The sequence below is a fragment of the Dreissena polymorpha genome, chromosome 9 (assembly GCF_020536995.1).
Source record: "Dreissena polymorpha isolate Duluth1 chromosome 9, UMN_Dpol_1.0, whole genome shotgun sequence".
NCBI lineage: Eukaryota > Metazoa > Mollusca > Bivalvia > Myida > Dreissenidae > Dreissena > Dreissena polymorpha.
This window is the reverse complement of record NC_068363.1, coordinates 65,180,646-65,205,615: the sequence shown is the minus strand read 5'-3', so window position 1 is coordinate 65,205,615 and position 24,970 is coordinate 65,180,646. Positions and strand designations below refer to the sequence as shown.

At 35.7% G+C, this 24,970-nt stretch overlaps 1 protein-coding gene across 4 annotated transcripts in view; it reads left to right on the top strand.

The window, feature by feature from the left end:
• The first annotated feature begins 5,331 nt into the window (after positions 1–5,331).
• The window catches only part of LOC127844473 (uncharacterized), a 44,652-nt gene continuing 25,013 nt past the window's right edge, over positions 5,332–24,970 (top strand). Inside the window, exon 1 of one of the 4 annotated variants that reach the window (XM_052374720.1) lies at positions 5,332–5,382. In XM_052374720.1, coding sequence (XP_052230680.1) covers positions 5,347–5,382 — 36 coding nt within the window. In that variant the 5' untranslated portion in view covers positions 5,332–5,346. Of the gene's footprint in view, positions 5,383–14,666; positions 14,726–17,619; positions 17,641–19,202; positions 19,345–24,970 lie in introns of those variants that run through there. The other 3 variants (XM_052374719.1, XM_052374724.1, XM_052374722.1) reach the window with 3 other exon arrangements.

Sequence of the window (24,970 nt, the reverse complement as noted above, 5' to 3'; positions counted from 1 at the left end):
TTATCTTGGGTGATGACGCTTTTGTACTACGAACCCACCTGATGAAACCATACTCCCACCGAGGACTTTCGAAGCAAGAGTTGATAACCAACTATAGAGGGATACGTGTAGTAGAGAACGCTTTTGGGGGACTACTGACTTCTGATCTTCCATTCTTATTTCTGCCATAAGTCGATCATAATGGCCGAATTGCAGCCTTCTTTTTTCTGACAGCAAAGTCCGCACCCAGCAAGACCTGGACTGTCTTCTATTTCTTCTCCGCCTTCTCCTTCTCACAAGCAATAGTGCGACATGTCCATCGAGAAGAGCCTGTTGTCCAGCCAATACAGCAACATGCTGGAGAAGTTTTTGGTTGTCCATTCTTTATTGAAATGGAATTGTAAGAGAAATGAATCCAGTTTTTTTATACTCGACCACCAGAACGTGGCATGGACGTTGCTAGAGCCTGCTATAAACGTATCTTAGACGTGATAAGCACCGGTAGAACCTAATGCGGTCTTTTGAAACGTAGTAGGGACGTATCATTGTCGCAACACTAGCGTGGAAGGGTCGTAGTGAGAACCCGATGGACGTAGCAAGAACGTAGTGACAATCTTAAGACAACGTGAGGCGAACGTCACACAATCGTCCACGTCTGCACTACGCGTGTATTGCGTCAATGAGGTTCTTACTAGGTTTTAGCTACGTCATTACTACGACCTTACCAAATTCTTTCCAAGTCCTGATTTGACCACGTCCTCGCCACGTAAGTTTTGAACATTTTCAAAGTTCACCCACGTCCTTCACGTCCATGAAGACCATACCACGCACAAGGCCGTGTCTACTGCGTCGTCGCCACGTTGTACACGTTCGCATTGCGTCCTGGCATATTTTTGAGGACGTAGTGGGGACGTGGCCTAGTGTGACGGGGGTATAATAAAGTACCTCTGACATACACGCGACACCCCGACCCATAATGGGCTTATAATGAAAGACCTCTGACTTACACGCGACAACCCGACCCATAATTGACCTCTAATAAAGGACCTCTGACTTGCACGCGACTACCCGACCCATTATGCATACCACTTTTAACAAATTATTAGAAAAACCATCAATACTGGACAAAGTTTTTTACCAGACGAAGTACATGTACTTAAATATATGTACATGTTTAGTTTAAGTTGTGAAATTTTCATTGGTAAGAAATGATTTTTTCTTCTTTTCGAGAAGCATTTCTTCTAAAGATGCACACCACCTTTGCCAAGTTGTTTTGTTTAAATATATGTTCATAAATTAATGACGTTATACTATGATCAGCTAGATTGAGACACTGAGTTACAAATATGTACGATCATTTTAGTTCAAATATTCGAAAGTCTATGCCTCACTGCTTTGTTGTTTAGTTCTTTTATTTTTATGTCGTTTAACATAAACATTGGTGTATTGTTTGTTAGGGTGTCACGTAATCGTTCATAGTTCATGTACGACACATAGTTATAACAATGTTCATTACTCTTAAATTACTGGTGTGTAGTCTATCATTTGATATCTCGTCATGCGCGTATTGCCATGATGACGAGATTTGCATTAATTACCATTTTCCCGTGCCGCGCATGGGACAAGTCCGTCCCTCTCTAATAATGTTGGTTTCTCTGCATAATGTAGGATAAAATATTCAATAACACCATATATCAGTTTCTAATCCAGTTTAATGTCTGATATAACTAATATTTTCAGTTGTACAAATAAGTTGTGATTGCTACATGATTGTATCTTTTTCCACCTGTTCACCTCTAGGTCTAAATGCTATTTCCCTTCGTTTCCACACCAAACATCTCGTTCTATCGAACTACACATAAACATACAATAATAAAATTTCTATAACATTTTTGATTGGTCGATTCTATGCGCGCTTATTGCTGGTTGGTTGAATTACAACCTAGGACTGGAGAGTTCACTATTCAAGTATGTACACGCTAATCAGCATTGTGATACAAATAAATAATGCAAATACAGCCTAAGCCTTGTGTCAACAGCATCGTTCCCTTTTTGTTGTTAAACATACATCAGATCTAAATATTTAATCTTTTGACTGTCATGTATACTCGTCATTGATAAACTTGTCAATATTTCTTACATAAAGAAAACCCAAATATTTCACCTAATTTCCTATCATTATGTGACAAGGGGTGTGTTATATGTCTGCGCTGTATTCATTGTATACATTTATCTTTGGATATTGTTACAAATAATGTGTACACCTTTGTTACTTTGATGTCCAAGGTAATTGTTTAAAAGTGTTTTTATTATTTAAAGGGGCCTTTTCACACATTTTGGCATGTATTGATGTTTGTCATTAAATGCTTTATATTTATAAATGTAAACATTGTAATCCGTGCGCATTCTGTGAGTGATGTATTTTATAATTTATTTAAGCAATCCTCGTTACAACCCAAGATATAACGGTAACAACAGAACTGTCCAAATTATTCATTCGTTTCGCGTTGCAACGCTCTATAATTTTCAGGTTTTTAAATCGACAAAAGATGCCTACAATGGATATTTTAAAGCATGGTTAATGTTCAGTATTACTATTGCCTCACAAATATCATAACTACAACGAGAATTTGCGAACCTGAAACATGATATATATATTTTTTTCAATTGAACAAAACGTGAAAATTCCCCTTTAATAAATGATAATCTCCGTTTATGCTCATGTGGAAATTGGTAATTCGCACATTGTGTTGCTTGCTAATAAAAAGAAAAACGGACCGCCTTTGCAAGACGAACTTCCCTCTCTCCCTCGCCCCTCCCTCGCTCCCTCCCTCGCTCCATGCGCTCCTGCCGATGCCCCGGCCCTCCCCCCTCCCCCCTCCCTCCTCCCTCCCGAAAGAAAGAAAGAAGAGCTCCGAAGAAAAAAGATGAAAGAGAAATCCCGCCTAAAGAAAAAAGAAATCCCCCCCCGAAGAACACCTCCGCCCCCCAGAAAAAGAAAGCTCCCTCCTCCTCTCTCCCTCCCCACCCTCCCTCCCCGCCCTCCCTCCCTCCTCACTCACTCAATCACTCAGTCCCTTACTCACTCACTCACTCACTCCCTTACTCACTCACTCACTTCCTCACTCCCTCCTTCCCTCCCTCACTCACTTATTCTTTTCTATTCTTTGGTTGTTATTAACACGTATTTAATGCAAATATATATAATAGAAAGCACCGTCACAGTGAATGGATTTTAAATGTCTGGTAAGACGACACTGCCTCTGCAGCCAATATAGTGATCAGAGTTGACTGCGCCTGATGCTTGATCGATTGCCTTTTATTATATACGTTGCCACGCACCTTGTCTGATTTTTGAATTCAGCGACTTATTCCCGAGTGTCTATTGGAATATGTTTGCCATAGCAACGTTGAGATTGCAAAGCTGACATTTGTCCCGGTGGTATTATCTGGTTGTGGTGTGTACATTTATAGTGATGATGCACTATGTTTTCAAGCAAGCTGTTCTTACAAGGTATTAGTTTAAATTATTGATAAACAGCCGAAAATCGATGGAATTGTTCCGAAAACGTTGGCATTGAATTAAAGACAAGCACTATCCACAGGTTGTAGTCCTATACAGCGCAGTTTATTAACTCTTAATCAATACTTGCTTGGAAAGAAAAATTATATTCTCACACAGTTGTTTGAAACACGATAGGACTGTAATCTGTTCTCATGTTTTATTATTTAGGAGATATCGCAATTCAGACAAATGTGATATATTGTCATGGAAACGTGCACGGTTTTTATCGACAATTTGTCTTACAAGACATATATAGAAAGGATATATATATATTTCATAGTAAAGCCTAAAGGACAACGCAACGCAATTTAATTTACCTGACAACGGATAACTAGTTGATACAAGTATGTATATCCATATTTATAATTAACCCATTAATGCCTAGTGTACTATCACTTCCTTCTAAATTGGATCAATTTATTTCCAAAATTAGGGATGTCTAGTATATTTATTTCTATACGGTATTTATAATATTTCTTACAGAAATTCCTTTAAGCAAACAGCGCAGACCCTGATGATCATGCGGCGTCTCATCTGGGTCTACGCTGTTTGCAAAGGCCTTTTTTCTAGACGCTAGGCATAAATGGGTTAATCATCTTCGGAAACCAACATTTTTTTGCAATAATGAATCAAATAAACAAATTGGAATACAGTTAAATTTTCAGAAATCACAAGGAGGAATTTGACTAGATTTTAGCAAAATCTTAAGCTATAGTACACGTTTTGCCTGCACTAAGTAACAAATTAAATTTTAGTCCAATACTTGTTGACGCTCTCAAATATTAAGCTACCGGTACTAATTATATTGGTAATATTTGGAGTTCCGAAGAATTAAGCTCATATAAAAAGTATCTCTAAATTCTTTGCGCGTCTTATAAATAAGACTTATGACATTTATGCTTATGAAGATTAACGCAAATACCTGGAAGGATGTGATTTCATAAATCGTTTCTCAGTTTCTTTTTCTAAAGATAGAGAAATCTAATTATTGCTTTTCCCACGGAAAAATCTCGAGCAATCAATAATTTCCATCATTTATCTAGGGAGCTGTACACATGGGCGCCAAACTCGCCACTGTTAAAGATGTGCGTACAGGTATTCACGTATACCATCTAGAAAGTGTTGTTAAAAATTAAATGACGCAACATTTGCTGTCAAGTACTCGCTTTTGTCGACACATCTGAAAGTATTTACTACTCGGGTCTGCATCTTCATTGTCAGAGGACAATGCTTATTGAAGTGCGATTTATCTCGTACCGTTGTTCTTGAACTGTAACTATCTATTCAAAATTGATTGATAACTGCCGAAAGCATGGCAGGATACAAAAGACTTCCTGGAAACACGGAGCTGCGACACAAACTGTCTAAAAAGCACGATTAGGAGATGACTATTTTCTTCAGTATTGATGAGCAATACATATTGCATTTTAAATGGAAGTTCGATATTCATTTTTAAGCCTGAACTAAAAATTTTGCTTTTACACGGAGAGGGGATAAATACAAAAGATTACATTTGTAATAAATGCTGCTTAAAGCACACGAGCAGTTATACAGCCTTAAGTATTAACGTGCAACTAAACTTTTAAGCACGGACGGACGATACATACTTCCTGCCTTTAACAATGGCCGGCTACACATACTGCTTTAAAGGAACTGTCCAACAGATAAGAGCGTCGTTCGACGCGAATCGATATTTTGGGAAACTACGAGGATTGCTTATATAGCTAAAAAATACCTCCGCTATTGACGTGAGCGTGGATGGTCGAGTGGGAAAATCGGGAGAAATATTACTTCAAGCTGCCATGACTCTAGGGATCAGTGGTTCGAGCCCTGTGGAGGTTAACGTTTTTTCTTCTTTTTTAAAATTGTGTTCTTATTTTTTTTACTGGAGATTTTTAGTTCAAATGTTTAAATTTATCAATATAAAGCATTTAAAGCAGTTAGTGACAAGCTTAAATACATGCCAACATCTGTTGAACGGCCACTTTAAGCACGACTTGGTGATAAATCTACATTAAAGCACAGACGTACGTTTTACAGCACGGACGGATGATCAATAATGTTAAAAGCACGGTCGGGCGATACATAAATATGTACTTCCTAAGATCGGGTAACGATTACAAAATAAACAGTCAAAACGGGCGATCCATGCTGTCTTTTGCACGTAAAGGTGATACATTTGTCCTATAGAACGGACAGTGTACACGCTCATCATATAATATAAGTGCCGAACTCGCAAGCAAGATTTTTTTTGTAATTTTAAAATCAGTTTAAAATAAACTTTTAACGCGTCACTACTTTGCATCAGATCAGATCAGAAGGGACAGATCGGCCTGAACTTATATTTGAGTTTATCAAGTTCGACAATAATGACGTAAAAGGGATTATTTGTTTGTGTCAGGATCGCAAATTTTGATGTTATTTATGGTTATATACGAATTAATTATTTGTCCATTAATAGTACGCAACACAAAATTAGGTTTCCCTCTATTGTCCATCTCAATAAGTATAGTTAACTTAATGCATTCCTTGTCTCTTTAAATAAAAGCTATTTATCGAAAATGACAACCGAACAATGCTGATATAATGATTTGTTTTTTATCCGCTAACAAATCAGAATGTCAATCATAGTTTATTTACAAAAAGTGAATATGTTGTTAACATAAAGCTTATATTGTAAACTTAATAGATCTATGAAAAAACTTTCCAAATGATGCAAATTATGTTTCTTTAAATAAGAAACGTTGAACGACAAACAGAGGAGCCATTGCATCGTCAGCCTCGTTCTCGATTGGTTTTATGAAGGGTGGCAACTATACCATACTCGCTCTTGGTAATGGTGCATGTATTTTACCAACATTTCGGAGAATTTCATTTGCGGCTTTAAGTAAAATAGTGATGCGTTTATTGTGGGAAGGTACTTACGTCTAAATTGGGCTTCCAAAATCGTGTTGGTAGTCAGTGTCTCTATTCAGATGTGACGCACTTTCTTATCAGTTAAATGGTACATTTGGTTTTATCGCAATTCTGAAAAGGGACGTGAGAATTCATCGTTTACAAATTTCAAATATGAATAAAGAATTTAGCCTTGTTACATTTCTGTCTCTGAATATCCTTATTAACTTGGAAACTTCATAAGTATGGTAAAAAAGATACAAAAGTTATGTCGACTAACCTCCCCTATTACATAATCCTTAGTGTATTGAACAAATTAAGATTATACATTTTTAGTTTAAATTTAAACGAGTCCATAAACATTGTAATTCCTAAAGTAGAATACATTTGGCCGTACTCTGTGAAAAAGGGGTTAAATGCATGTGCGTAAAGTGTCGTCCCAGATTAGTCTGTGCAGCTCGCATAGGCTAATCAGGGACGACACTTTCCGCCTTGATTTTTGCTAAGAAGAGACTGTCTTTAAACATAAAATATCATAAAAGCAGAAAGTAATGTCAATAATTAGCCTGTGTGGACTGCATATGATAATCTGTGACGACACTTTACGCGCATGAATTTAACCCCCTTTTCACAGAGCACGGCTCATTTGTAATACGTTGACATTTCTATCTTTACATGAAATGTCGCAGATCCACTTTCATTCATTCGTTAAACAGATTCATTCATTTAAATTTTCCGACTGTAGTAAGACAATATATCTTTTTTATCAACTTTATTTCACGTTGGCGTTAATATTATTCGAAAGCCCTCTATATAACAGAAACTGCTTTCGCGTAGGCAAAACACACTTTTATATGTAGATATACGTAGTAAAATATATTGAAGGCCATTATGGAAGAGAATTTAAAGTAAAAAATTATTTTCATGAATTTAATTTATGTTATTTTCAGTTAAGTGTCTATTTCCTTCGTACAAATGACTGATTAGTTCATGAAGATAACATTTGCATTTTTAATGAAACATCCGTTTCAAGTTTCATAAACAGTATTGCGTTTTTATTTTACATGCATTCGCAAACCGCGACACGTGTATGTATACAACTGTCGATTCGAGCTTAGATACTTACTATTGCAACTGCTTACTTTTAGGTGAATAATTGTATTAAGGATAATCATGTTTGCGTAAATAACAGCAAGCTAACGCGTATTTGATACTGTTATGTGTGTGTTTTTTTACTTCAGCTAAGCAGTGCATTACATCGACTTTCTAGTACTTTGTTACATTTAAACACATGATGGCTTGCAAATGGGAGATTATTGGCGTCGCTCTGGAGAGCGGTGACTAGTATGTAATGCATTTGTTTTCGCTTATGGGGGGAGAAGTTATTTTACGGATCAATGTATATATTTTTGTTTTAAGAATATCTTGCATAGTGGTGATTTTTTGAGTGTAAATTAGTGTAAATAAGTACTGCATTTGTGCCGATTACATTTATTAAATATTTATTGCCAATAATGCAAAGCTAATTGTTTTAATTAAAAACTGATCAACAACTGATCACAGGGAAAAGATCACGGGGACTGGTCAAATGCGCGAAACTTTCTGGAGTTTTTTTTGAGAACCACACGTATTACTACTATCCAGGTAGTATGGGCCCTTTAGCATTATCCGACCATTACGTCCATAGTTATCTTCCTTATAATTTGAGAAATTTTGAAATCGTTGAAATCGTTGTTCGAAGTCCGAAATTTTCATCCGATTGTTCCCAAACTTGCACAGTTTTTTTATCAATGAGGACCCACACTCTTATGATCTTATGATCTTTGACTAAATTTCAAAGTATTGTACAATGCAGCTTCTATATGTAATTTACAGTTTTCATTCTATTTTTTTCAAACATGTACAGTGTTTTCATATCAATGAGTACTCAGCCCCTTTCGTAAATGAGCAACGTAAGAATAACTTCAGAATCATCTCCGCTTGAAGTTGAGAAAAATATGAAAGTACGCTTACAAGATGAAACCGATTTTTTAAAACCTACACCGTTCTGTTCCATTAATGAAAACTGCACACGGATGCTAGTAAAAAAAGGAAACCAATGTAAATAAAATGAACTATGAAATATTTGGGGGTTACAACACAAAATCATAGATAATCGTTATTTGGGGGTTATAACACAACATCATAAATAATGTCGATACCAGTATCTTTTTCTATTTTGTTTAAAATAATCGGCCAATATATTAATATTTACAGTAGAAAATATAATCGTTCCATGTAACTTCATTGAGTGCCTTTTACACTGAAATCCTCGACGCCCTTTGATGCTTTGCATCAATACTTATCTTGTATTTGCTTATAATGAAATATGATTTGCAATTTGTATTTGTAAGCAAGTTCATTTATATGAAGCCAGGAGCCAAATTACTCGTAATTTTTCGTATAATCGCCGGTATGATCCTGATAATCGCCGATCTTCCGGAAAATTGCACAGTAGGTAGAATGCACGCTCTTATGGACCATTGACATTGCCTTGGAATCCGCTACCTATGGTCAAAGGTTCAAACTCCGATGAATGCAATTTTGTTTCATTAAATTTGTTATTTTGCGATTTAAATGTATAAGAAGGTTTCAAATATTATATATTTAGTAGTTAACATATACAAATAGTTTTTCCAAATATACAAAAATATGTGAAAAAGTCGTTTTAAGTCAACGTTTATCAAACAACTCAAAAGTTAACGAAGTGGTCCATGTCTTACTTACTTAAATAAGTGTTAAATTGTAACAGAGCATTAATACGGGGGCAAGCTCTTTCCGAGCGCCAATATCATTTTTTGTCAATGTTGATTTTATTTTGTTTGGTTTAAACAGTATTTATTAATATAATGACAATTTGAGCATGACATGTGAAATACATTCGTACAATAATGGATTAGAAACAAGTTACTGGAAACTTATATGAATTCTTCTACATATATATTCTTACAGCGTTTAAGGAGTTAGCACATGTAGCCAGTTAAGGCAATTGATAAAACGTTTTAACATTGAGTGTGAGCGAGGTGAAGTGTTTTTTTAGATGTATGAAAGATAGAGCTAAGGAGAGTTATGACAGAGTGGGAGGACGAAGGACAATAAGAAAGGACACTCGACATCAAATATGGTGGGATGTTACCAGTTATTTATGAGAAGCGTTTTGACAACACTATATATCGTTGAACCCTGAGAATTATTGTTTTGTTTTGCTCAGGGTTGAGGTATTCGCATCCGAAGAGTAAGTTGTTTGTTGTAAGAGGGCATTAGATATCTCCAAACAGGTTGTTCCGGAGATGTTGATGGTGATGACAATGTAGAAGGAAATGATTTGCATTTTCAATTTCTCCACATAAGCAAATAGAACTTTCTACTAGTGATCTTCGGAATATGTCATTATTTAGGGAACTGCATTCAAGTCTTAATCTTGCGTGTAGGATTTGACCAACTCTTGAATCCATGTTGAATTATTCAGACGACTTTGTTTGGTACCTGCAAAGATAAGATTTAAAAGAGGACAACGTGGGTGATTGTTGTAAGTCAGGCGTAAGGGCATTCCACTCACGTATAGCTGTTGGGAGAAATGAACATCGATATGATTCACTTCTTGCGTGAATAAGATGTACTGAGTCGTTATTTCTAAGGTCAAAGCGGTTTTGAGGTTGGAGTGGAATGGGATTTGAGAGGTATTCTGGACATAATCTGTGTTTCATTTTGTAGAAGAGAATGAGCCTGTGTTTCTGTCTCCTTTTTGAAAGGGTTTCCCATTTAAGATCGGTTAACAGGGAGTTAATATTACAAAATTTAGTGGCGCCGGTGCATATTTGTGCTGCCTCATTTTGAACAGCTTCTAATTCTGCAATTAATTCGTTGGAACAGTTACTCCAGACTGCGTCTCCATATTCGAGCAGCGGTCCGATAAAATGAACATACATTTTTTCGAAGTTGGAACTGGACAATACGTTTTTCAGAGACCTCATAATGCCGATACGTTGCAAGGCTTTGTTTATAGATGCAGATATATGTGATGCCCATCGGGCGTCGTTTGACAAAGTAAAGCCAAGGTGTTTATGTTGTTCGACTGTCGTTACTGGTACATTGTCAAAATAGAGTGTTGGATGTATGGGTTTGTTTCGTTTTCTGGAAAATATAATTGATTCGGTTTTAGCGGGATTATATGAGACAAGCCAGGACATGGACCAAGCATGAATGGACTCTAGATCATTGTTAAGATTCTGTGCTGCTAATGTGGGCGTTTCGACGATTATTTACAGACTTGTATCATCAGCAAATAGTCGTATTTCTGAATTAATATCGTCAATTATATCATTTATATAAACAAGAAAAAGCAGAGGCCCGAGGATGGAACCTTGGGGAACACCTGCTGAGATGTTTGACCATGAGGAAGCAGAGTTCGCATAGAGCGTTGTTTGCGGTGAGAGAGATAGGATTTGAACCAGTTTAGAAGTTCGTGTTTGATGCCCAACGATGAAAGCTTTAAAAGTAGTCCACGGTGCCAAACTCTGTTGAATGCTTTGGAAATGTCGCAAAAGACTGCTCGTACTTCCTTGCCAGTGTCCATAGCTTTGCAGATATCATTGTAGATATAAGTAAGTTGGTTCGTAGTGGAGTCACCTTTGATAAAACCGGATTGATAAGCAGTCAGAAGCTTATTGGAGGTAAGAAAATTGTAAAAATGTTTGTGTACACAACGGTCCATACGTTTTCCAACGCAGCTTAGAAGAGATATTGGTCGATAGTTTGCTGGGTCAGAAGGATCGAGTTTCTTATAGATCGGTGTTACATTTGCCAGCTTCCACGATGGTGGAAATATGGATGCGTTTAGAAGACAATTGAAATAGTTTGAAAGCGGTTGAGCAAGTTCGTTACAGCCTTCGCGTAGGAGTCTTGGGCTTAGTAGATCAGGTCCACTAGCTTTGGATGGATCCATGGAATGAATTGCATCAATGACGTCCTGAGGCGATATAAAAATATTTGAAAGGCTATGGTTAGCTATGTTGTGTAAAGATGGTAGGGGATGGATTGTGTCATCGACAAATGATGATGGGCAGAAGTAATCATTTAGAAGTTCACACTTAGCTTCGTCAGAAGAGGCTTCAACATTATTATGAATGAGTGTAGGTATAATATTTGATTTGTTATTTTGCTGTGTTAATAGTTTCGCTAATTTGAACCATGATTTTGAAGTTGAGTTGTTTGTATTTCTTTGTTTTATCAGTTTTTGTGTGTGATCAAATTTAGACTTTTGTATTGCCTTTGTTACTTGATTTCTGAATTGTCTGAAGATAGCCCAAGCTGTGGCTGTGTTTAATGTCTTGGCTTTGTTATGGAGTCTGTTTCGTTTTCTAATGAGTTAACGGATATTATTATTAAGCCATGGTATTTCATTTGGTCGGATAGTTGTTTCAGCGGCAGCTTTAATAATAGTTTCAGAGTTAATGTCAGCAACATTCTCAAGGTTATTACTAGCGATTACATCTGACCAATCTACTAGCTTTAAGTTTTCTCTAAATGCAGTGTAGTTACCCTTATCGTAAAGCCAAATGCAGTTACCCTTATCGTAAAGCCAAATGCGACGTTTGAGCGTGGTAGGATTCGGTTTGTCAAATTTGAGGATAGCAACAACAGGACAGTGGAACCGTATAAGGTCAGGAATAAATGGGTCTGCTACAAAGCTGGCGATTATGTGTGATGTATTTTTCACAAATATCAGATCGATAAGTGAGCTGGAATTTTCAGTGAAGTGAGTATCGGATGAGATTAGCTGTTTTGCGTTATATGATTGGATAAGTCGAGTCATTTTATTAGATTCATTGCCTTTTATATTGATATTGAAGTCACCAGTTACTAGCACGTTGTCATATGATGCAGTAAAAGCTTGATCAAAACTTTGTTCGAGAAGATCCCAGTGGCTGTAATTGGAATTTGGAGGGCGGTATATTCCACCTATCAATAGTTTACGTTTGTTTATAGATAGTTCTAGCCATACTGCCTCTAGACCGTTTATTTTCAGGTCATATCGTTCGTGGTATTGAATACCGTCTTTTACGTAAATTGCAACCCCGCCCCCTAATCGATTTTCCCTGTCGCAACGGACTGGTGGTGAAAAGTTTCGTATGTTTAAGTCGTGATTTGAGATTGAAGCGTTGAGCCATGTCTCTGTAAACACAAGAACATCGTATGCTTGAGCTTCAATTTCTAAATAATCCAGCTTGGGTTTTAGGCTTTGAATGTTCAGATGCATTATACTAAGGCCGCTGTTTAGAAGGTTTATATAGGATGATACATTAGAGTCAGAGTCAGAAGAGACTGAGCTGTTACCGGGTCCAGGGATGGGATGGATGTCTCCTTAAATAATTAAGATAAGAAGAAAAATGAATATATTAAGAGACTTTGACGTGCTTTTTTTATCGTGTTGACATTGTTGACGACGATTGGCAAAAGATAATTTGTGTTAAGTCCATCACGGCGGATATTGACTGACGCATTTTCGAAAAATCGCCGTCACATGGTTTGTTTCAGATGCTGGTATTTGTAGTTTAGCCCACATGAAAATTGATGAGCGATTTTGTGTCCGATGGCTAAAGAGAGAGATGAAAGGTGCGAGAGAAATAAAATATGTGAGAGAAATGAAAGCTGAGAAAGGAATAAGTAACAAAAATAAAAAAAGCAGATCATGGGAGCTGTTTTGGGAGTTTTGCTATCCGAAGAAATTTATTTGGAAACAAAGTGACGCTATATCAGTAAAACAGTACGAATCCTTAACGTGTAAACAAATGTGATGCACTAGACAACAAGAATATTATGGAAGTAGACATCGTATATGATGTGTGCGTTGTAAATGACTATTGCAATCCGTCGAAAAATAATTAGGCGCTTAAATAGTAAGTGCCGGATGAGATAGTTCACGGGGAAAATACGTAAGAGCAAAAAAAAATATATATGAGGATATGCACACATCATAGATGATGTGTACGTCGAACAATAAACGTAGCAACTGCATTTATAAAGCAAAAAAGGTATCATTAATAGTTAAAATGCTCAATAATCAGGTCCTTACACACAGATCTACATGAAAAGGTTTAAACCACAAAGATAACAGTACAAGCCTTGGGAACATTACACATAGGCGCACGAGTTTTCCATGGTTTCGAGTACAGTCAATATCCGACGTTTAGAGGTCGCCTATACTGGTCAAAATAAAGTTATTTTAATTTTTGTGTAAAGTTGTCGCAATCATATTGTGATTCGAGTCTGGTGATTGTCTGGGATTTGTCCTGGATGAGAATGGTGCCGTCTGAAGTCAAGACGCCGTCGACCTTGCCAAGTTTAAAAAAGTTTCGGGCTTTAAAGAGCAGTTCATCTCTGGTTTTTGTCAGATCCTCATTCAAGTACGACTCGGCGTAACCAGCTGTTTTTAGTTTATAACGAAGCATGTAGACCTTCTGCCGGGCTCGGTAGCTCATAAACTTGATAATAATGTCACGTGGAAGGGGATTTCTGGATTGATGATGGAGACTTCCGAGGTTTTCCAAGTCTGTGGCTGCGATCGATTTCATCGATACTGATGTTTGCGCCTATGGCGGAGAGGATCTTTGTGACAGTTGTGTCGGTGTTTTCGCCTTGGGTCTCTGACACACCCGATAAGCGCAGACAGTTGCGGTGGCTGTACTGGTTTTGGCGATCAATGAGTGCGTTCATGTCTGCAACTTTGGATTCCAGTTGATTTACCTGGTTACGTAGTGTTAGGTTTTCGGACTTAATAACAGCTATTTCTGTATTAAGGCCGCCGAGAACGCCACTTGCTATGCTGGATACTATGTCAGATATTTGTAAGTCGAATGGTTGCTTCAGTATGTCGCTTATTCGAGTTATGTCTTCGTTGCTGAGGTTTATAATGTTTTGGTGGCTTGGTTGGTCCGACATGTTAAGATGATCTTCATCCGGTATCGATTCTAACGAAAATGTTCGGACCTTCTTCAGTCAGCCTGATTTAGCGGGGAAGACGCATCGCGCTTTTTCGACTCTGATTTTCCAGTGGTTTTTGTTTTACTCATTTTTTGCTAAGCTAACTACGCGTTCATGTGCTTAACTATTTGCCACAGTATACTTCAAAACCTGATCAAGCGTGACAGGTCTGCCGATAAACTTCCACGGGTTAAACGTGGTATATTAATAATGTTTATCGAGAGATGCGTAGCGCGGCTATTTTTTTTTTTAGGAAAACGTCAAGTAAGTCAATTTTTAAAACATTTTTTCACTCTTCAATAAATGGTATACATACTATACAACTGCTACTAGTGTCCCGTAACATCACTATCCGAATAGCACAGTTATACACCACATAAAAACACATTTTTCGAACAGCTCACTTCAAAACGCCGCTAGCCAGTAGCCATAACCGGAAATGCATTATTAGCTCATCTATTTTTTGAAAAAAAAATTATGAGCTATTGTCATCACCTTGGCGTCGGTGTCGGCGTTGGCGTTGGCGTCCGGTTAAGTTTTGCGTTTAGGTCCACTTTTCTCAGAAAGTATCAATTCTATTGCATTCAAACTTTGTACACTTACTAACTATCATGAGGGGACTGGGCAGGCAAAGTTAGATAACTCTGGCGTGCATTTTGACAGAATTATGTGCCCTTTTTATACTTAGAAAATTGAAAATTTTGGTTAAGTTTTGTGTTTAGGTCCATTTTATTCCCTAAGTATTAAAGCTATTGCTTTCATACTTGCACCACTTACTAACTATCATAAGGGGACTGTGCAGGCAAAGTTATGTAACTCTTACTGGCATTTTGACAGAATTATGTGCCCTTTTTATACTTAGAAAATTGAAAATTTGGTTAAGTTTTGTGTTTAGGTCCACTTTATTCCTACAGTACCAAAGCTATTGCTTTCATACTTGCAACACTTATTAACTATCATAAGGGGACTGTGCAGGCAAAGTTATGTAACTCTGACTGGCATTTGGACGGAATTATGGGCCCTTTATACTTAGAAAATTGAAAAATTGGTAAACTTTTGTGTTTTGGTCCACTTTACCCCTAAAGTATCATAGATATTGCTTTCATACTTGGAACACTCGCGAACTATCATAAGGGGACAGTAAAAGGACAAGTTGCATAACTCTGGTTGTCATTTTTACGGAATTATGGCCCTTTTTTGACTTAGTAACCTGAATATATGGTTAAATTTTGTGTTTCGATCCACTTTACTTCTAAAGTATCAAGGCTATTGCTTTCAAACTTCAAATACTTTCATGCTATCATGAGGTTACTGTACCTGGCAAGTTGAATTTTACCTTGACCTTTGAATGACCTTGACTCTCAAGGTAAAATTATTAAATTTTGCTGAAATTGCCATAACTTCTTTATTTATGATTAGATTTGATTGATAATTTGACAAAACTACTTTTACCTGACATACCACAACAGACTCCACCCAAACCATCCCCCATGCCCTCCCCCCCGATTCCCCCCCCCCCTAATTTTTTTTTAAGATCATCTCACAAATGACCACCCCACCCTCACACTATACCCCCCACCCCACCCCCCAATTGTTTTTTTTTTGAAACAGTTAAAAAACAACAAATATTTATTTTTATTATTTTATTTTTGAAATACCGTTCAACCATCGCACCCAAGAATCCCCCCCCCGATTTTTTTTTTTCTTTTTTTTGCATTTTTTTTCGCATTTTTGGAAGATAATGTAATAAATGTCCACACCCCCACACTATACACCCCTCTATACTCCACCTCTCCCTCCTTTGTGATTTAAATTGAGAGTCCCTTCACCTTTAAAAAGAAAATAGATGAGCGGTCTGCACCCGCAAGGCGGTGCTCTTGTTTTGTTTTGCATTTAGGTTCATGGGGGGGGGGATAAAATTCATTAAAACTTCGCTTTGGTTTTTTTTTCATTCAATGTGGTACAATATGGTCAAACTATATATCATATAAAAGCTTAAGACGGATAAAATAACAAACACATTTTTGACATTCAATATTTGTGTGCTTTATTCATATTTTGGTTTAAAACCAATACATTTTTACACTTATTTACAAAATCTCAATCTAAAGTTAGGAAGGATATGCACTACCTTAAGTTGAATAAATACAAAGCTATATACATATACAAGGTCAAGTTAGCAACATTTCACAAAAAAATATTGTCATAAAACAACAAATGAGTTTTTATTCAACTGCCTTTTTTGGATAAATTTCATAAACAAAGTTCTAAAAATAACTAAAACGTAACTACATTTTAAAAATCCAGGTATGGTGGATAATAAGAGTCACAATTCCATTTCAAAGGCTTAACAATTTTGTTATTTACCTCTCAACCAAATTGCAAATTTTAAACCATCTCAAATTGAAATAGATTGCAGACGATATATAAAATTGTAAACGAATATAAAGAAATTGGCAAACCAATTGATTTTATATTTCGATTCCTTCTACCCATTTTGAAAGCGTGGCCGTCGCTGTGCTCCGTAGAAAACGTGCAAAACAAATCGGTCGAAACCACGTGCAGTGGTGAGAAAACCGGGTATGTGTATACACATACCTGAGAAAACACATTCGTATTTTGACAGTTGGGTGGCAACTAGTAAAACAACTATTAACATTAATCAGCAAGAGATCGCACAGAATAACAGAAATGACCACGTAGAGATATCATCAATTACCCTATTTCAAATATTTTCCAGCTGAAAATTGTCCCCCACACGTCTTTTTTAGTTTATATGTATTGTTTTTCTGGAGCCGAAGTGCATCTCACAGAATATCCATCCAACTTCCGTTGTTTTCACTTTCGTTATTAAAAACTCCGTTTAAAAGAATTATTTCTAGTTTTAGATTGTTAAAGCGATGTATTATTATATATTATCACTAGAATAGTATACCGTGATGAATTGAACGGAGTTACGTATCGATCTTTCTGTCAGTCTGTAAGCGTACTATTTTATGCGCAATAATATAATACATGTGATTCGACAACGATTCTTAACATTGGTGAAATGCTTCTTACATAGTTATTCTTTTGAGTGTTTGTGAGGTCTGATCGTGCAGTTTGCAAACATCAACGGAAAGATTACAATCCAATGCATTTGTCATCGTCAACAGTTTGGAATGTCAATTAGGCGATGAGTGAGTTTTTAGAATGTTTCTTTCTATTTTATTAATTTAAAAATGGCTGCCCCCATGGTGATGAAATGACATGTGTTCGAGTTTTGATATTTCTAGATATGTAAACTTTTTTACTATTTAAGCGTAACTTGCCCTCGTCAATGTCGATATTAATCACAAGTTATGTAATTTTCCGCCGAAATACGTGGAATAAACATGATTCAGATTTTTGAAAATAATGTATATTTTATTGTTAAAATCGCTTTGTGTTTTGATTGATTTTGTGGATGTTATGAAACGTTGATGTACAAAATTGGTAGCAGTTTGAAGGAAAAACATCCTTTAAAGCATATATGTATACATTTTCAATGTGGCACTCTTCCTTTAGTCAAATTTGAGTTCAATGCTAGGGGTCCCACATTTTTCAAAATTAAGCCTCTACATGAACCTTAACGTTATATGGGATTATTTAACTTTTATATTTTTTACGAAAATTTAATAACAGCTTAACCTTTGTGCATTATTTATTAAGCACTCATTCGCGCGTTTCTATGTCACTAAACGCATTAATGCTGCGAACGATGCTGGTTATTGATAAAATGTGAAAACAAAACACCTACCTTCATGAGCAAGGGGGTAGACGTAAACGTTGCATAAATCGGGGTTAGCGAGGTTTTGTTGTCTTAGTAGACCAGATCCATGGCAGCGTTGTGTGTAAATTTAAGCAATATAAACCCCTCTTATTAAATCCAATTATTTTTGTTTTTGCAGTGTTAACATTAAAGGTGCCTTTTCACGTTTTGGTAAATTAACAAAATTAAAAAAAAGTTGTTTCAGATTCGCAAATTTTCTTTTTAGTTATGATATTTGTGAGGAAACAGTAATACTGAAGATTAACCATGCTCTAAAATACCCATTATATGCATCTTTTGACGATTTGAAAACCTGAAAATTATTTGTCGTAATATTTTGTGAAACTACCAGGATTGCTTATATAAAGTAAAACATTCATTCCCTCATAACATGAGCACGGATGGTCGAGTGGTCTAAGCGGAAAACGTTTTACTCCAGGACTCCAGAAGTCAGTGGTTCGAGCCCAGTTGACGTTACTTTTTTAATTGCAATCTTGTTTTTTTACTGGAGATTCTAGGTCGAATGTTTAAATGTATTAATATAACGCATTTAATGACAAACATCAATACACGCCAAAATCTGTGAAAATACCCCTTTAAGCCCCTCCCCCCTCCCGAAGAATTGCAAATTGAGATATAAGTAGTCTAAATGTGATTGAATTTCTGCTGATGACTTGTATAAAATACAATGCACGGCGAGGGTTAAGAATTGTGAAATCGCGTTTCAAATAACGGCAGACATATCGGTGTCGGACGTGTGTTTGCACATACTTAGTGAGCGGGATGGACTGTTTGCTAATGATATGTTTTATTTGTTTGAATAAATTTCCGCATTATCCGACTAACAAAACTGAGCTATTTAAAGGCAGATGGGACAAACAAAATATTTCTCACATTAAAGAATCAATAGAATAATAAAATTGTGTGAAATGTTTATAGTGAGATGTCGTAATTACTCATGTTAAGTTAAATATGAAAAAAAGTTACCATAAGGAAATTATATTAAACTTAATATAATTTTATATTAAGAAAGGAAGGATTTTGTTAAAGGAAGATATTATGGAAGCTATGATAAATGTACCTTAAACCAAAGGTAAGCATATTCTTCCTTTCAGTTATCTAAGAAGAAGTGTCATATGTAAATGATTGAGTCCACTAATTGTATGTAGAGATGAGGTCCGAAATACCTTTTACATGTTATTTATAATTGATAAAAATCGCTTTAAATTTTACGTTTAAATCAGGAAATGTTTACGAGACAATAATGTAAGTTTATCGGTATAATATCGTCGCTAAAACTGTCATACTTTTTAGTGCAATTAATATGAAATGCATGTGATTTATTTGCCTGTTTCCACTGTTTTTTGTTAATATATAGCGGAAATACTCCATCCAGTGTTTATATAAACACACAACACTCTCGCGCATTATTTATCATTATCTTTATTACTATTTGTTTCCACGCATGTATGAATGTTGTATATTGATCCCGGTGAGATATAACAGTGAATACAATATTTGTTCTGTTCTGTTCATTTCTGTAAATGAGTATAGCATTTTTAACTTGAATTCTTTAATATGTCGAGTGTCAGAATTTTAAAAGAGTGAATAGCAGAATATGCTGATATTGGTAAATTTATTTGTTAATACTCGCGGTTGCAGTTATATAGATTTGGTGTTGTGGTCAAAAAGTTTTTTCCTTAATTTGTCCATTTCAAAGTTAGATCCTTATATATTATATGACCATTGTGTAGTGAAATTAAGTTTGAAAAGTTCATTATCATCTACGAATGTTAATAATATTATACCTGAAGAGAGTAATGTTAAAAAGTTGCCATATAGGTATTATTGGAATGATCACTTTAAAAAGGCCTATATAGACTCGTTTAATGGGGAACACGTTATGCAAATAGTTGATGATCTTAACTGTTAGGTTGAGTTATCTTATACAAAGGAGGATTTGTATAAAACATTGAATGATTTTTTTTTACAACATTGATATTTAGTAGATTAAATGTTTGGGCTGGAAAAAAATCATGTATATATAGAAGCTCAGGCTTGATTTAGAAAAAAAAACATGGGGAATTTGCATAATAATTTTATTCTCCATGTTGTAATAAACCATTTGTTACCGAATAATAAGAAATTATATGTTAACTACACTAAAGCGTTCGCGTTTTTGGTAAGAGATATCATTTGGTACAAACGTATCAAACTTGCTTCAACAGGTTACATGCTTAACTTATTTTTACTACTTTATGCGGATGATATTGACATAATGGCAGAATCTGAGGATGAGTTTAAAAAGGGTTTGTTGTTATAATAACATTAATGTGATATATGGAAGCTAAATGTAAATTCTTCGTAGACAAAAATAATCATTTTTAGCTCATCTATTTTTTGAAAAAAAATTATGAGCTATTGTCATCACCTTGGCGTCGGCGTCTGCGTCGGCGTCTGCGTCGGCGTCTGCGTCGGCTTCGGCGTCTGCGTCGGCGTCGGCGTCCGGTTAAGTTTTGCGTTTAGGTCCACTTTTCTCAGAAAGTATCAATGCTATTGCATTCAAACTTGGTACACTTACTTACTATCATGAGGGGACTGGGCAGGCAAAGTTAGATAACTCTGGCGTGCATTTTGACTGAATTATGTGCCCTTTTTATACTTAGAAAATTGAAAATTTTGTTTAAGTTTTGTGTTTAGGTCCATTTTATTCCTTAAGTATCAAAGCTATTGCTTTCATACTTGAAACACTTACTAACTATCATAAGGGGACTGTGAAGGCAAAGTAATGTAACTCTGACTGGCATTTTGACAGAATTATGTGCCCTTTTTATACTTAGAAAATTGAAAATTTGGTTATGTTTTGTGTTTAGGTCCACTTTATTCCTACAGTATCAAAGCTATTGCTTTCATACTTGCAACACTTATTAACTATCGTAAGGGGACTGTGCAGGCAAAGTTATGTAACTCTGACTGGCATTTGGACGGAATTATGGGCCCTTTATACTTAGAAAATTGAAAGTTTGGTTAAGTTTTGTGTTTTGGTCCACTTTACCCCTAAAGTATCATAGATATTGCTTTCATACTTGGAACACTCGCAAACTGTCATAAGGGTACAGTAAAAGGACAAGTTGCATAACTCTGGATTTCATTTTTATGGAATTATGGCCCTTTTTTGACTTAGTAACTTTGAATATATGGTTAAATTTTGTGTTTCGATCCACTTTACTTCTTAAGTATCAAGGCTATTGCTTTCAAACTTCAAATACTTTCATGCTATCATGAGGTTACTGTACCTGGCAAGTTGAATTTTACCTTGACCTTTGAATGACCTTGACTCTCAAGGTCAAATTATTAAATTTTGCTAAAATTGCCATAACTTCTTTATTTATGATTATATTTGATTGATACTTTGACAAAACTACTCTTACCTGACATACCACAATAGACTCCCCCCCAAACCATCGCCCGTGCCCCCCTTCCCCCCCCCCCCGAATCCCCCCCCCCCCCCCGAATCCCCCCCCCTATATATATATATATTTTTTTTTTTTTTAAGATCATCTCACAAATGACCACCACACCCTCACACTATACCCCCCCACCCCACCCCCTCCCCCAATTATTTTTTTTAAACGGTAAAAAAAAAACTATTTATTTTGATTATTTTATGTTTGAAATACCGTCCAACCATCGCACCCAAGAATCCCCCCACTCCCCCTCCCCCCACCCCGCACCCGAATCCCCCCCTCTAATATTTTTTTTTTTTTTTTTTTTTAAGATCATCTCACAAATTACCACCACACCCTCACACTATACCCCCCCACCTCACCCCCCGCCCCCCAATTTTTTTTTTGAAACGGTTAAAAAACACAAATATTTATTTTTATTATTTTATGTTCGAAATACCCTCCAACCATCGCACCCAAGAATCCCCCCACCCCCCCCACCCCCCCACCACCCCCACCACCCCCCCACCCCCCGAATTATTTTTTTTTCCTTTTTTTTGCATTTTTGGAACATAATGTAATAAATGTCCACACCCCCACACAATGCACCCCTCTTCACTCCACCCCTCCCTCCTTTGTGATTGAAAATGAGAGTCCCTTCACCTTTAAAAAGAAAATAGATGAGCGGTCTGCACCCGCAAGGCGGTGCTCTTGTTTTTAAAGGTGGTAGATTAATAAAAAAAATAAAATTCTTTTATAAAAATGAACTATAAGAAATTGTCAGAAATTTTACTTATTTAGGAATTGCTTTTACCACTGGAGGATCTTTTACATCCAACTGTTAAACCTTGGAAGGTCAGGCATCAAAAGAAACTTTTAAACTAAACGCATGTATGTTAAAATACCCTACATGTCTGTTAAATGTAAATTTTACTTATTTGATCCGCTCAAAGTGCCTATTTTGCATTATGGACATGAGGTTAAAACGATGCAATGGCTAGAAAGAAATTATTTAAATTTATGTTAAAGAATACTTTATGTGAAGATACAGACTCAAAATAATGTTGTTTATGGTGAACTAGGAAGAACTCTCCGCACAATTAGAGCTGTACATGTAGTTAGATATTGGTTAAAAATTATCAAGTTAGAAGACTTCAAATATGTTGAAATTATGTACAACACTAAGCAACAATAAAAATATTGGGCAAATAGTGTATGTTGCCTTTTGCAATCACTTGGATTTCAATATTCATGGCTATATCAAAATGTTGGCGATGATAATATATTTTGTCAATATTAAAGTTGCATTTACGTGACCAATTTCTACAAAATTGGCAAAATGAGCTAAATAATTCGTCTAGAGCTAGGACTCATGTAACATTTTGTGATTTTAAAATGCAACCTTATATAACAATTATAACCAACAAACAAGTTTAGAAGTGTTTTTAGTATACTTCGAGTATCTTCAAATTGACTGAAAGTTGAGGCCAGGATATGTCAAAAACCTGCTCCTATTCCGTATGAGGAGAGACATTGTAATTATGGTTATATGCTCGAAGAACCACTTTGTTATTAAATGTAAACTATATAAAGAAATAAGAAAGGTGTTCATTAGTAACTACTATTGGAAAACGCAAAATATGTTTGAATTTGTTGGATGAATGAAACATGAAACTGCTGAAGTCTATAACAATCTTGCATTATATGTGAACAAATCATTTAAACTAAGAAGCTTATTCAATCTCTATTTTGATTATCCTCAGACAATAAGAACACATTCGTACATAACCATTTTTGTAGATTTATCGTTATAGCAAGGATAGACCTCCGGCTTATGTTTTGTTTGTATATGAAAATGTACTCTATTTTATATAATTTACTAGTCACTTGACAACTCGTTTGTTATATACATAACATTTATGTGCTGCATACAACTGTTAAAAAACTCTTGTAATTTGGAAGAAAATACTAACATAAAAACAATGCAATCATAAATTATTGTCTGGTGAACTTCACACCCAATAAGATATACATTACTATTAAGAAATACAGGATAGTATTAAGGAAAATATCTTTCAAAAAAATAGGGATGCATCATTTATGCACGACACGCCCCATAAATCAGATCTACTTACTAATTAAGGTTTAAGTTAATACCTCTTTTAGTTTTCAAGATACGCTCCGGAAAAAAGTTCAACACGATCATTAACAAAGGAAATCAATAAATTAATTGGATCAAGAGTAACGTTTCTTGTTCCATTCACTTTCCCCCGATGATATCTTACAACCAATCATGCTTCAAATGTATACCTCTGTTAGTTGGTTTGATATTTTTTACAATCTTTAAATAGAAACATAAAGCATGATGCTTTTGTTCAACTTCATATCAAGTGTGCTCGCGGTCTTATTTGGTGCTCATTGCATTTATACGTATTGATGAAAAGGGTTACAAGCGCTTCATTATTGACTCGTTTTCGATAAATGATTATATTGAAATGAACCGAAATTTTTAATTGTTCTTAGTCAATATTACTATTTTAGTTTAAACATAACGCGAGCATCTTTTTTAATCCATGATAAGAAAAAGTAATAGTCATTTTGTCAAACTGTAAACAAGTTACGTTAAGCCCTTTTCTTAAATAAGTATTAAATATGTAATTCTTTTGTAAGCAACGGGAAAGAAAAAAGCACATATATTTTCTCATGTTTTAAGTAAAACGAAGTTCTTTAATAACAGCTTTTTTAATGTAAACAACATCTGGAATAGCTTAAGTTATATGTTGTCTATCAGCGATGTTTACGGAAGAAGTACGTTAATCGACGAAGCTAATAACGACAACAAATGCGTATAGAGTTAGCCGCGTGTAAACTAACACTTTATGAAAAATTTAATATAATATTATTATACATTCGCATTTGTTTTTACGCCTTACCTGCGGTCTAGGAAAACATTGTAAACGCAGTCATGCGTAACGATTTAATGCGTAGAACACAATATGTACATGGTGTAAACAAACAATGAATAACGCACTTTAATCCGAACTAACATAAAGAACTAAACATATAACATCACGACACTGGTTAAACATGTGAAAACTGCAATGTGCAATTGTAAACTTCGTAGAAATTTGAACGTTGCATACGTTGCATAAGCGTAATGTATCATTTGATTTCGCAATCCCTATCATTTATACTATTATTTGTTTTGAGTTCGTGGGTTGTCATAAATACATACTCTCACAATAAGATGACATACTGTTACTTGAATAGGTG